At 55.6% G+C, this 10,749-nt stretch overlaps 1 protein-coding gene across 2 annotated transcripts in view; it reads left to right on the top strand.

The window, feature by feature from the left end:
• The first annotated feature begins 600 nt into the window (after positions 1-600).
• The window catches only part of VIPR1 (vasoactive intestinal peptide receptor 1), a 32,867-nt gene continuing 22,718 nt past the window's right edge, over positions 601-10,749 (top strand). The window contains exon 1 of one of the 2 annotated variants that reach the window (XM_032861091.1): positions 601-911. Coding sequence is in view for 1 of the 2 variants with exons in the window: in XM_032861090.1 (XP_032716981.1) it covers positions 1,897-1,974 (78 nt within the window). In the remaining variant the exon portion in view is untranslated. Of the gene's footprint in view, positions 912-1,796; positions 1,975-10,749 lie in introns of those variants that run through there. The other variant, XM_032861090.1, reaches the window with a different exon arrangement.

Genomic DNA, 10,749 nt, shown 5'->3' with positions numbered 1-10,749 from the left:
GTTGCGTCCCAACCCTAGAATGGCCGGATTGGAAGCACAGGCATCTCCACTGCTCCACTGTGGGGGAAGAGTCTATGTCCAGGCTCATCTGGAAGGAGGTGGAAATTGTGGGGAGTACAATAGCTCTCCAGATCCTCCCCCCCCCCCCCCCAAGAGGTTCCCCTGTCTTACCGACCTCCGTGCCCCAGTGCACAGCACAGAGGCTGGTACACAGCAAGCTATTAATAAATGTGCAAGGGAGAGAGGGAGGGAGAACGGAAGAGAAGGGGAAGCAAATGACAGCACCCCAAATAAACCTAAGTTGGGGAGGGGCTGGGAGCTCATCCCTTTCAGGCTTTTCCCCGATTCCCAGTAACTTCCTCCCATGCCAGAAAGTCAGAGGCCAGAGTTAACTGAGCTCTAAGGAGGGAAGCCCGGGTGTGTCTTCAGGGAACTCTGAGGCACCTGCTGGTCAGCTGGAGCCTGGTGGAGCTCCTTCAAGCAGCCTCGCTTCCCACTGGGAGCCCCGGTCGTGCCAGTCCTCCCCGCCTCTCCACTGGACACTGTCATCCCTTTATCACATTCATCCACCATCCACCCTATCTCTGCCACCACCAGCGCCACCTCCAGCCTCGATCACACCGTTCCGAGTCCTGGGAAAGAGGGTAAGGCAGCCACCTGCTCTTGGTCTACAAGAAAACCTCCCGGGGCGCGGCGCGGGTTGAACCATCACCTCATTTTAGGGACGAATAAAACTGAGCCTTGAGGACGCGAAGTGGAGGCAGGCTGATCCACTGTCACCCGGCGGACGGAAGCGAGGCACCAGAGGCAGGCGGCCCGAGTGCAGCCCTTTCTCTACACCTCTGCTTCCCGGGCTGTAAAACAGAGAAGGCGGGAGGAGGAGAAGGAGGAAGTCTCCCGCTTCATTTTAGGTGGGTTTTGCAGCCTGGTCAGGAGCACCGGGTACAGATCTTCCCTCCCCGCGCGAGGGCGCTGGAACTTCGGCCCAGCCTCCCTCAGGAGGTGCCTGAGCCGAGACGCGCGAGAACGCGGACGTGCCATCCTCCCTAAAGCACGACACCTCACTCTCTGGTCGTGAAGGGCCCGGGAGCCCAGCCAGGGCCAAACGCGCCCTGCCCGGTCGCCTGGGCTCAGGGGTGGCACCAAGGATCCCAGGGTAGGGCCTCACTCGCGCCATTGTTTCCCCTCGCTCGGCCGGTAGGGACGAGGGATGAGCTGGGGCGGTTGAAAATGGATCAAACCACGTGCCTCACCTCTGGGTCGCTGACAACCTAGGACCCTACGCAGGCCGCAGCCCACAGCCTGGGGGATAAGAAGTGACAGGTGTCTCGTAGTCCGGCCCTCCAGCACCAGTCCTCCGAGGCGCAGACATGGGAAATGGGGAGGCGGGCAGGGAGGCTTCCCGGAGGAGGTGGCCCTGAAGGTGGACGTGGAGAGCGTCCTGGGGTGGGGCTGAGGGAGCGTGCGGGCGTGGGAGACGGCATCCAGGCGCTTGGAAACGTTGTGAGCTAAGCAGGCAAGCACGCGGCGTGTTGGGGTCTCGAGACTCCCGAGGCTGCGGTCGGAAGGCGTGAGGGCTAGCGAACTCCAGGCAACCGAAGACTGACCTGGGGCGGGGGATCCGCGGACCAAGCGCAGGGACTACCCCACGGCGGGAGAGCCCCCAGCCCCGCCCCATACCTGAGCGGCGGTCCCGCCTCTGCCGAGCCATTGGCCAGAGCCGCCGCCCGTCAGACGAGCCCCCGGGGCCCGCCTCCAGTCCCGAGCTGCGCCTCTTTGCGCCGGGGCCACCGCGACCGCGCCACTCTGCCGGGCTCCCCGCCGTCGACCGCGAGGTGCGCAGCCCGCACGCCTATTCCCGGCGCCGGGCCGCCTGCCCCGGGTTCAGGGCAGACCATGCGCCCGACCAGCTCGCCGTCCGCCCGCTGGCTCTGCGTGCTGGCCAGCGCCCTCGCCTGCACCCTCGGCCCCGCGGTGAGTGCCCGCCGGGCAACGCGGAGTCCCGGCCGCCGCGGGTGGAGTGGGGGCGGCGGGAGCCCGGCCGTCTGTGCGCACGTCTGTGGAAGCGGAATGAGGGGCACGGAGCGCCGGGTCTCTCCTCCCAGCTCAGCCTCGGCCCGGATCTAGACCCGAGGGGGTGGATCCTGGTCGCTCCTAGTCCCACCCTGCGCCGCTGAGAGCCCGCTCAGCGCGGCGAGCTGGGACACCGGTGGAAGGGCGCCAGGAGAGAGAGTGCTCCATAAACTTGCCTTCGGTGTAGTGGCTGCTTTGTGCGTGGGGCGGGGAAGTCAGCGGAGGCAGGGTGGGGGGACTGTGGTCGATTGAAATGGAAGGCCTGGTGGACAGTAGGTGGCAGCGAGGGAGTCTACGGGGGTCGTCTTTGTGTGCTGGGCCCGTCTGGAGGTAGCGGTGGGGCGGTGTGTGTTACGTGTAGGAGTGAGGTCTCAGCAGCAGACGCAGCGCTAGGAAGGGGCTTTGGGGTAAGGTGGCTGACTGGCAGGCCCTTCCTGTGCCTTCGCACTGAGCCGCGCTGAAAGGTAAGAGCCCAAGGTGGAAGGTGGTGGGCAGTGAGAGGCTCTGGGTGGTGTTTATGAAGAAGGGCCAGACGTGTGCTTGAAGAAAGCTGAGCAAGGTGCACACAGCCAAGAAGCCGGGGCGTCCTTTTTCTCAGCTTCTGCTTCAACCCCACAAGATGTGTGTATGCTTTTAAGGCATGTGTGCTGGTGAGCCCCACGCGTGGCCGTGCCCTCATGTGTTGCTGCGGGTGGCTTGCCTGCAGGGCAGATGCTGATTCGGGTGGGAGATGCATGGATCATCTCCCTCTAAGATCAGGGAAGACCTCAAAACTCATGGAGTCCACCCAAGCCCATTTTACAGATGGGCAAAATAAGTCCCAAAGATACCTGTCCCCCACTAATCAGCCCTGGACTGAGGTTGGTTTTCTTTGTCTGCCTATCCCAGTACTTGAGGAATCTGGGGTTGCTGCTTAGTTGGAGCCTAACCCAAGTGGGTCCCAGGTCTAACAGCAGCTCCAGGCTGGCTGGTGGGTGGGTAGAGTATACTAATCGCTTAGTCTCTTCTATCCCATGATTACCTCCCTTACAATCACCTCCACTGAAGCAGAATTCTCTGTGTTTTCATCTAGCTAATGTCTTGACATACTGGGGACGAGAAGCTCATTGCCTGTCCTGGGAGCAGAACTTGATAATCATCAGAGTCATAAAATGGCAGCTGCAAAGTTCAGTGTAAAGACCCAAGGCCTTATCACTCCTGTTTATGGTGCCCTGACCTCAGTCAGGGAAGGGGAAATCTCTGAACAGGGAAGCAAAAAAGAGGAAAGAAAACCTCTAGTGTCTCAGAAGAGGAAGTCTGCCCCAAGGCCACCTGTCAGACCTTCTACTGCCCCTACCCCCTGGACAGCAGGCACAGGGGCTCTTCACTGGTAGCAGAACTACTCAGGGCAATCCCCAGCTCAGGGACGGGGAGGGTGGATGTCAGAGGAGGAGCAGACCCAGGTCCTGCCCTGGGAAGATTCTCAGGCTGGTCAGGGAGAGCAGAGCCAGTGGCCCAGGAGGAAGAGCCCAGGGGGCTACGGGGTGCAGTTTACCAGCACCGAAGCAAGGATCACTGAGAGGAGCAGTCAGGGAAGGCTCCCTAGGGGAGGCAGGACAATGCCCTAAAAGAGTTTGGACAAATGGGCCAACATTCCACCAAAAACTATAAAAGATCCTCTGTTGGCAGGACCAATGGGCCTGATCCCAGAAGGAGGAAGAAGCCCCCAGATCCCCCGCACACAACCCCACCCCCCAGAAGCAGGGATGGCCCAGGGGCTGGGAAAGGTTTGGCTTCTCCTACCTCCTCTCTGAGGCAGATTGCTGCCCACCCGCTCCTGGAGGTCTCAGTATGCCGTAGCCATCCTACCCTAGCTATCTGCTTTCAGCCTCTCCAGGGCCTGTGCACGGCTGGGCAGGCCCTCTTGGCCCCCAGCAGACCACCTTGCGGGCTTTAGGGAAACATGGCTACAGTGGGGTCAGGCCTCCCTCCTTCTCGAGCAGAATGACAACCGTAGCCACCTGGGGCTCTTAGGGGACTGTGCTTGAAGAGTGAACTTTCCTCAGAAATTTCCAACCTCCCATCCTGGTGCCCTGAGTCTCAGTCCTCCCTGATGTTTCTGGAACCCATGAGACCTGGTCCTCACCTTCCTCCATGCCAATGGCCAGTTGCCCTTGAGAACATGTTTGATCTTTGTGAAAGGGTATCGGTTTCCTCATCACAAAAGGGAGGGTGGGAATCTTGGCTTCCCCCTCCCCGGTGCAGGAGAAATGGGAAGAGAGTGCTCGGCCCCCCTTCTGTGAGGCTTGAGGGAGGATCAAGAGCTGTGTGACCTGGGATAGGCCTTTTCTTCACTCGATCCCTAGTTTGGGAGCCCAGGGGACTTCATGAGCTAGGCAGGCAATGTGGGGGTGAGGCTCCAGGCCCAGGTAGGTGAGGGGTCATCTCAGGGAAGGCTGGGAGGTAGGCAACATAATTCCTCCCACGGTGGGCAGCCTCAGGGGCAACCTAATTTAGGCCAAGCCTGCTACTCGCAGGGACCCCTCACTGGCCTCTCTGGCCAGGGATGCCGGCATGGGGCCAGGGGATGAGAGGAAGCCCTGCCCCTCTCTCCCTGCCTTTGCTGCTCAGCCTCCCACACTCTGCCCTCCCCAGCTGGACTTCCCAACACAATTGTATAATATGCCCACAGTTGCTCACATACCTTAGATGTATTTCAGAAGTCAAAGAAACACAGCTTCATCTCTCCACCGCATTATAGGTTTTTTAAATTAACGTTTTATTGTGAAAAAAATGTTCAAACATATGAAAGAGAGAGACAGAGAATAATGTAATGAGCATGGAAATACTCAGTCCTTGGGGTGATGTCAGCACAGTGGCAGTATGGGAACAGCCGGTGCCCATCCCCTCCCGGGCCCTACGCTGGACAACTGATAGCCGGTAACAATTAATATTGGCATCATTTCCCTTTTTTTGGCTGAAGTCTTGTAACATCAATTGTAGACATTATGACCTTGCACCCCCCATGATTTTAAGGTGCATTCTTTAAAACCAAAGGACATTTTCCGCTACCACCACGATACCCCCAGCGCGCTAAACAAAACGAACAGGAATTCCTTGATATCTGCTGTTCAGACATCCCCAGACAGCGTGGTTTGGTCCAGCACCCCCAGGCAGTGTGGCGATACTGCTAGGGGTTGGGGCCTGACTGCAAGGATCCTTCTGGCCTGGGTTGTGATGAGCCTGTACAGAGAGCTGGTGGGTGGGTGGACGTCCAGCCCTGCCCTGGATGGGGCCCCAGTCTTTATCTGCACCCCGGTTTCATGTAGCTCATGATGTGAGGGTCCATGTCGCTCAGGAAGTGCCTCCCGCTATCTGAAAAACAAGTTCTTCCTGCACAGCCGATCATCAGAAGAGGGCAGGAGGTCACCAACCGACTCTATATGGAAGTCTCAGCCTGTCGTCTGCCCACGCTGGTGTTCCGTTCTCAGCACGTGGCCCCAACACCAACATGGCCCCCCACACACACACACCATGTGTGTAAACTGAGTCCTTTTTCCCTCCGGGGTGCCCAGGATGGCTTTCAAGAGACAGAGGATTTAAACCTGAGTCCCTGCTGCTCCTGCTTCACTGGCCATTGCCACAATGATCCCCTACAAAGAATCCCCAAGAGGCTTCGTATACCGAAGGACATCCACAAGAAGTGCCCTTAGATGGGGCCAGGCTTAGCCCCAGATGAAACATCTTTAAGCTTGTATTCTCATAATGAGATCCCTTGTTCTGGGACCACCCTGAGATGTGGAAAGTTCTTTCATGCCCCATGCCCAAACCTGCTTCCTATGTCTCCTTTTTTGTCGTAACCCCCCACCCCCAACATACCACCCAGAATTCGGCCTCTCCCAGGAGGAGGTAGGTTGGCAAAATTTGGATATTCAGAAAGCAGAGGCATCAGACTGTTGGCGAAAGAATGTAAAAATACAGGGAGGGGGAAGAAATTGAACAGCAGTAGGGGGTGAGGGAATCCCTGCCCTGAGACCTCCCCTCTGGTGGACACAGCGCCCACGTGGCAGCCGGCGGGAACTTCAGACTGCCTGGCAGATCGTGTGGGCAGTGGCAAGGCCCAGGTCCTGATGCAGACGGCAAGGCCAGCCTGGCACAAGGGGCTGCCTGAGCCTTTGTCAATGACCACTAACCTTTCTTGGTTGTTCCCTGGTGTCCTTGACATGTGACCCTGGATGCAGCCCTGGAAGTAGATGGTGCCCCATTTTACAGATGCGGTGGGGAGACTTGCCCAAGGTCACCCAGCCAGGAAGTGGCAGGCAGTCTGATTCTGGAATCTGTGGCCTCACCAAGAGGAGTTTCTTCTTCCAAAACAGCAATAGCCTGCTGCAGGCTGCCTCAGGACTTCAGAGACATTTTTTAATTCGTAAAATGTACAAACCTGCAGTGACCGTGCAGGAGTTGTCCCATGTGTGCACATCTTTGTAGCCACTGCCCAGATCAAACTAGCCCACATTCCCATCACCCCAGCCATCTCCCTGTGCCTCTTCCCAATAGGATGAGGCCCTATTTCAACTTCTCAGGGTTTCCTGAGAAGCTGGGAGCGTGCTTCTCCTCTTTTCCTGTGATTTCTGGATCCCATGATTTACCCCACCTTCCTGTGTGCCCCCCTCCTCCCTACTGCCCCGTCTCCTCCTGCTTCTCCCCCCACTGCACCCTCTCTATCTCCTCACCAATTCAAACACAAAAGCCAGTATGAGGGGCACAGTCTGGGAAGCTGGGTTGGGGTCCTGCGTGCCTTTGACCCCTCAGCTTTCTCTCAGGATCCTCAGTTTCCCCCAGTGATTCTGTTGCCCCATTATTTCAATGGCAGGAGGAGGAGGCTTAAATAAATCATGGGATATGAGCTGGTGATGGGAGAGTGGTAAATGGGACCACCCTTACTTTTTATTCCCCCGTTCCCCAGCCATCCCTGTCAGGGACAAAGGGCCTTCCTGGGCAAGTCTCAGAAGCACAGATCATTCAGAGTGGCCTTCCAGAGCTTGGTAATTTGCAGGCAAGAAGTTCTCTCTTCTCTCTCGCCTAATCCAGTCTGCTGCATTTTAGACCCCTCTCAGAAGCCAGCTGCCCCTCAGAGGGACTCCTCCTTCACCACGCTCCCTTGGCTTCTCCTGCCATAGTTCTCTGGCTGGGAATTCTGATTCCAGGCCAGTAGCTGTGAGCTCAAGCTCCCCTTGAGGGGTGGGTAGGGCACCCACAAAACCTGAGTCAGGCCCCCATCCCGTCTTTCAGAGCCCCTATCACCTAACAGCCACAACTCCCAGCATCTGCACCCTACCCCAGATCTCAGGGAGCCCCACATGTAAGAGAAAGCAGGACTTTCTCCCAAGCCCCTCACAGTGAGGATAGAGAGGAGAGACCCAGGTAAACAGGCAGAATAATGAGACTGGGATTAATTCCTGCCCCCAACCAGAGACTCAGGATTCTCCTGCCAACATCCAGTCCGTCACCTCACCTATCCAGACAGTACCATGGCAGGGGAGGGAAAAAGACTCAGGTTCAAGGGAGGCTACAGACTTCCTCACTCTTGCCTGGGTCTCCTCTTCTGGGCTCAGGAACTCCTGTAGTAGGGAAGGTGCTGGGGGCTCCATCTGGCCTGAAACTCCCACCTCAACCCACCCTCAAGGTCAGGTGACTTCAGCCCAGCAGGGGAATTGGTGAGGGCTTGAGAGAAAGCCCTCATTTCTCCTCTCCATGTGGGGCATCAGGAGACAAGTTGGGAAATGTAGGCAGTAGTAGAAATAGGGAGGGCCTTGAATGCCAGTTTTGAAGTGTGGGCTTTGACTCCTATTTCCTGGGGTCTTTGGGTTGCAGGTGGTGGGGCTGAAAGCTAGTATACTGGTCCAGGCAGGACCTGATGAGGGCTGGCCTCTGCCTGTGTCCCACAACTTGTCCCCTGATGCCTCAGGACCCCCTGCTGCTGCCATACCGTGTATTTGCAACCTTGCATGTATTAGGCGTTTTCATACCTCCATGCTTCTGTACACACTGCTCCTGCTTTCTGGAATGTTCTTACTCCACCTCTAATGGTCAAATTTACACTTCTCCAAAGACGCACCTCTGCTACCCAATTCTCTGTGAAGCCCATACCCCAGTTATATCCCACCCTGGAACGCTTTCCTAGAATCAGTAGGTTTGGTTGCATCTGGCTGGGAATTTTCCAGCTTAGTATGTCTGGAGTCCAGAGGGATAATGAGGATGTTTAGCATAGGGAAATAAGTGGAAGAGGAAGTTCAAAGTCTGCGTGAATTCCTCAATGATAAGGGCTACAGGGAGCTGCCCTGGCCCTGTCCCCCAAAAGAGCAATGGTAGACCAGATGGCCCCAGGCAAGGTCATGGACAGGGATTGATGTAGTCCAGACTAGTGGTCAGAGATGCAGTTCCCATCTAGGAATGTGTACTTGCTAGGGGATCTCGGGTCTTTCTTTCCTCTACCCTTCTGCAGATGGGGTCTAACACTCAGCTGAACTGGGGTAAAGACAAAGCTCATCTTCCAAAGGACCCTCAGGTTATTCTGAGACAGCCCATACTGCCAGGTTACCCCAGGGCCTCCTGCCCACCTCCTCTGAAAACTGCCTCTTAGGAAAGACTTTGTAGCTATGCTGCTGGTTGGGACAGATGGACAGAGTCAGCTAGAGAGGTTGACCCAATAGCCTTCCACCTTCAAAGAGCTGTAAGCAGAAGCTGCTAGGAACCCTATGATGCCCTTGGTGACTGAAAGAGAATGATCTCTTGGCAAAGAGTGTGGCCACAGCTCTGGCTTAAGAGACCCAGCAAAGGGGTCCCTAGATGGCTCAGTTGGTTAAGCATCTGACTGGATTTTGGCTCAGGCTGTGATCTCAGGGTTGTGAGATTGAGCCCTGCATTGTCTCCACCCTGGGCATGGACGCTGTTGAGATTCTCTCTCTCCCTCTGACTTGTGCACTCTTTCAGAAAGAAAAAAAAAAAAAAAAGAGGACCTAGCAAATGGGGACATCCACTGTCCTGTCCTCAGAGCACAAGTCTGGACTTTTTTTGGTTGTAGAGACAGAAAACAGAAAACTCAACAGACTCAAGCAATTAACAAAGATATTGACTCATGTTGCTGGAAGCAGGGCTACTTTCAGGCATGGCTGCATCCAGGGACAGAGATAATGTCAAGAGGACCCAGTTTTTCTCCATTTTTTTATTCATCCTTTACCTGTGTGGCCTTCTTTGTTGTGTTCCACAAGAATACAAGAAGAAACAAGATGGTAGCAGTAGTTCCAACCCCTGAACGCTTTGAGGTTTCCAGTCTAGTTGGAAAGACCAAATCTATTTGTCTAATCTCTTAATCCAAAGTCCCAGGAATGAGCCTGCTGGCTCTGAGCAGCCTGATTTGGGCCATGTGCAAGGCACTAAGGCCAGGAATGCTCTGATGGGCTCAAGTCTGATGACATGTTGATCTCTTAGAAGACTGTTCATCAGAACCCCAAGAAGGAGGAGTGGGGAAGGAGGTGGTTTCCCAGGTGGAGATGAGGACATGGCACCAGAGGAGGATAAGGGATGGTGGAAGACAGCAACAGCAGATGTCTACTCCCATCCATCCCATGGTCATGTTGTGGGGAGCAGGGTAGGAGAGAATGGGCAAGAGACATAGGCGAGGCTGGGAGGGAGGATCTGCGTTCCTGGAGAGCAGTAAGGCTGAGAAGGCACTTTGGGGAGAATCGTTCTCCAGACAAGCAAGACCAATGGTGAGACATGAGCCAGTGACTTCCAGAAGTCACCTCTGGGGTCCTTTGGCCACCCCTCTTCCCATGCCTGAGCAGTATGAGCCAGTCACAGATCACTGAAGACAGAGCATCTCAGGTGTTTCAGTCTGAGTAATGCTTTTGGGCAAGAAAGGAAACGTGTGACCCCAAAGAGAGACCGCAGCACATTTCCTTCAAATCCCATGTATTTTCTTTGAAACAGTTATATGAAGAACCATATTCTGCTCCACAGTAGATCTGTGTTGCTTTCCATATACCAAGTTTTAAGTGATTTACCAGCTTATGTCCTTCCCTCCCTTGGCTGATAAAATTAACAGTCCAAGATGGAACCCAGGTTCACTGTGGGGCTTCCAGACCCATGGCACATGGGCAGGTGAGGTCTGGGTGCTGAGAAGTCTGAAAGGCATCCCGGACAGTGAAGCCTTCTCTTGCCCTTGGGCTAGGCCATCCATGGTGCTTAGCTGCGTGTGGGAAAGTTGGACATTGAGGACCTTTGTGATAAAGAGGCTCCACCAAGGCCTCCACAAGGGACAAGAGTGTTGAGTGGAAGGGACTCAAGTCTGCAGCCTCTTGAACACTGAGTTGGCCAGCTTCTGCTTGGACCCCCTTCTTCTACAGCAATGGCGACAATGTATAGCCATAGCAGGCAATGGCGAGCTCTCTGGCAAGTGGGATCCTTATCCCTCTGTGTGGTCACCTTAGAACAGTGGCCAAAGTCACACCCTTGGTACCAGGCCAGAAGGAAGGAAATGCTTTCCTCCATAGCCCCATGGCAACGCGCCTTTGAGTCAGCGGGGGAGGTGCTTGGGGCCCATTTGAGGGAATTGAGGACCTTGTCCCAGGGCAGGAGGAACAGACAACAGAAAGTATTTGATTCTGGAGCTGCCTTGCTAAACTTTCTCCAATG

The sequence above is a fragment of the Lontra canadensis genome, unplaced genomic scaffold, assembly GCF_010015895.1.
Source record: "Lontra canadensis isolate GAN:19392208 unplaced genomic scaffold, GSC_riverotter_1.0 scaffold20, whole genome shotgun sequence".
Taxonomy (NCBI): Eukaryota; Metazoa; Chordata; class Mammalia; order Carnivora; family Mustelidae; genus Lontra; species Lontra canadensis.
This window is presented reverse-complemented; position numbering and strand designations above follow the sequence as displayed.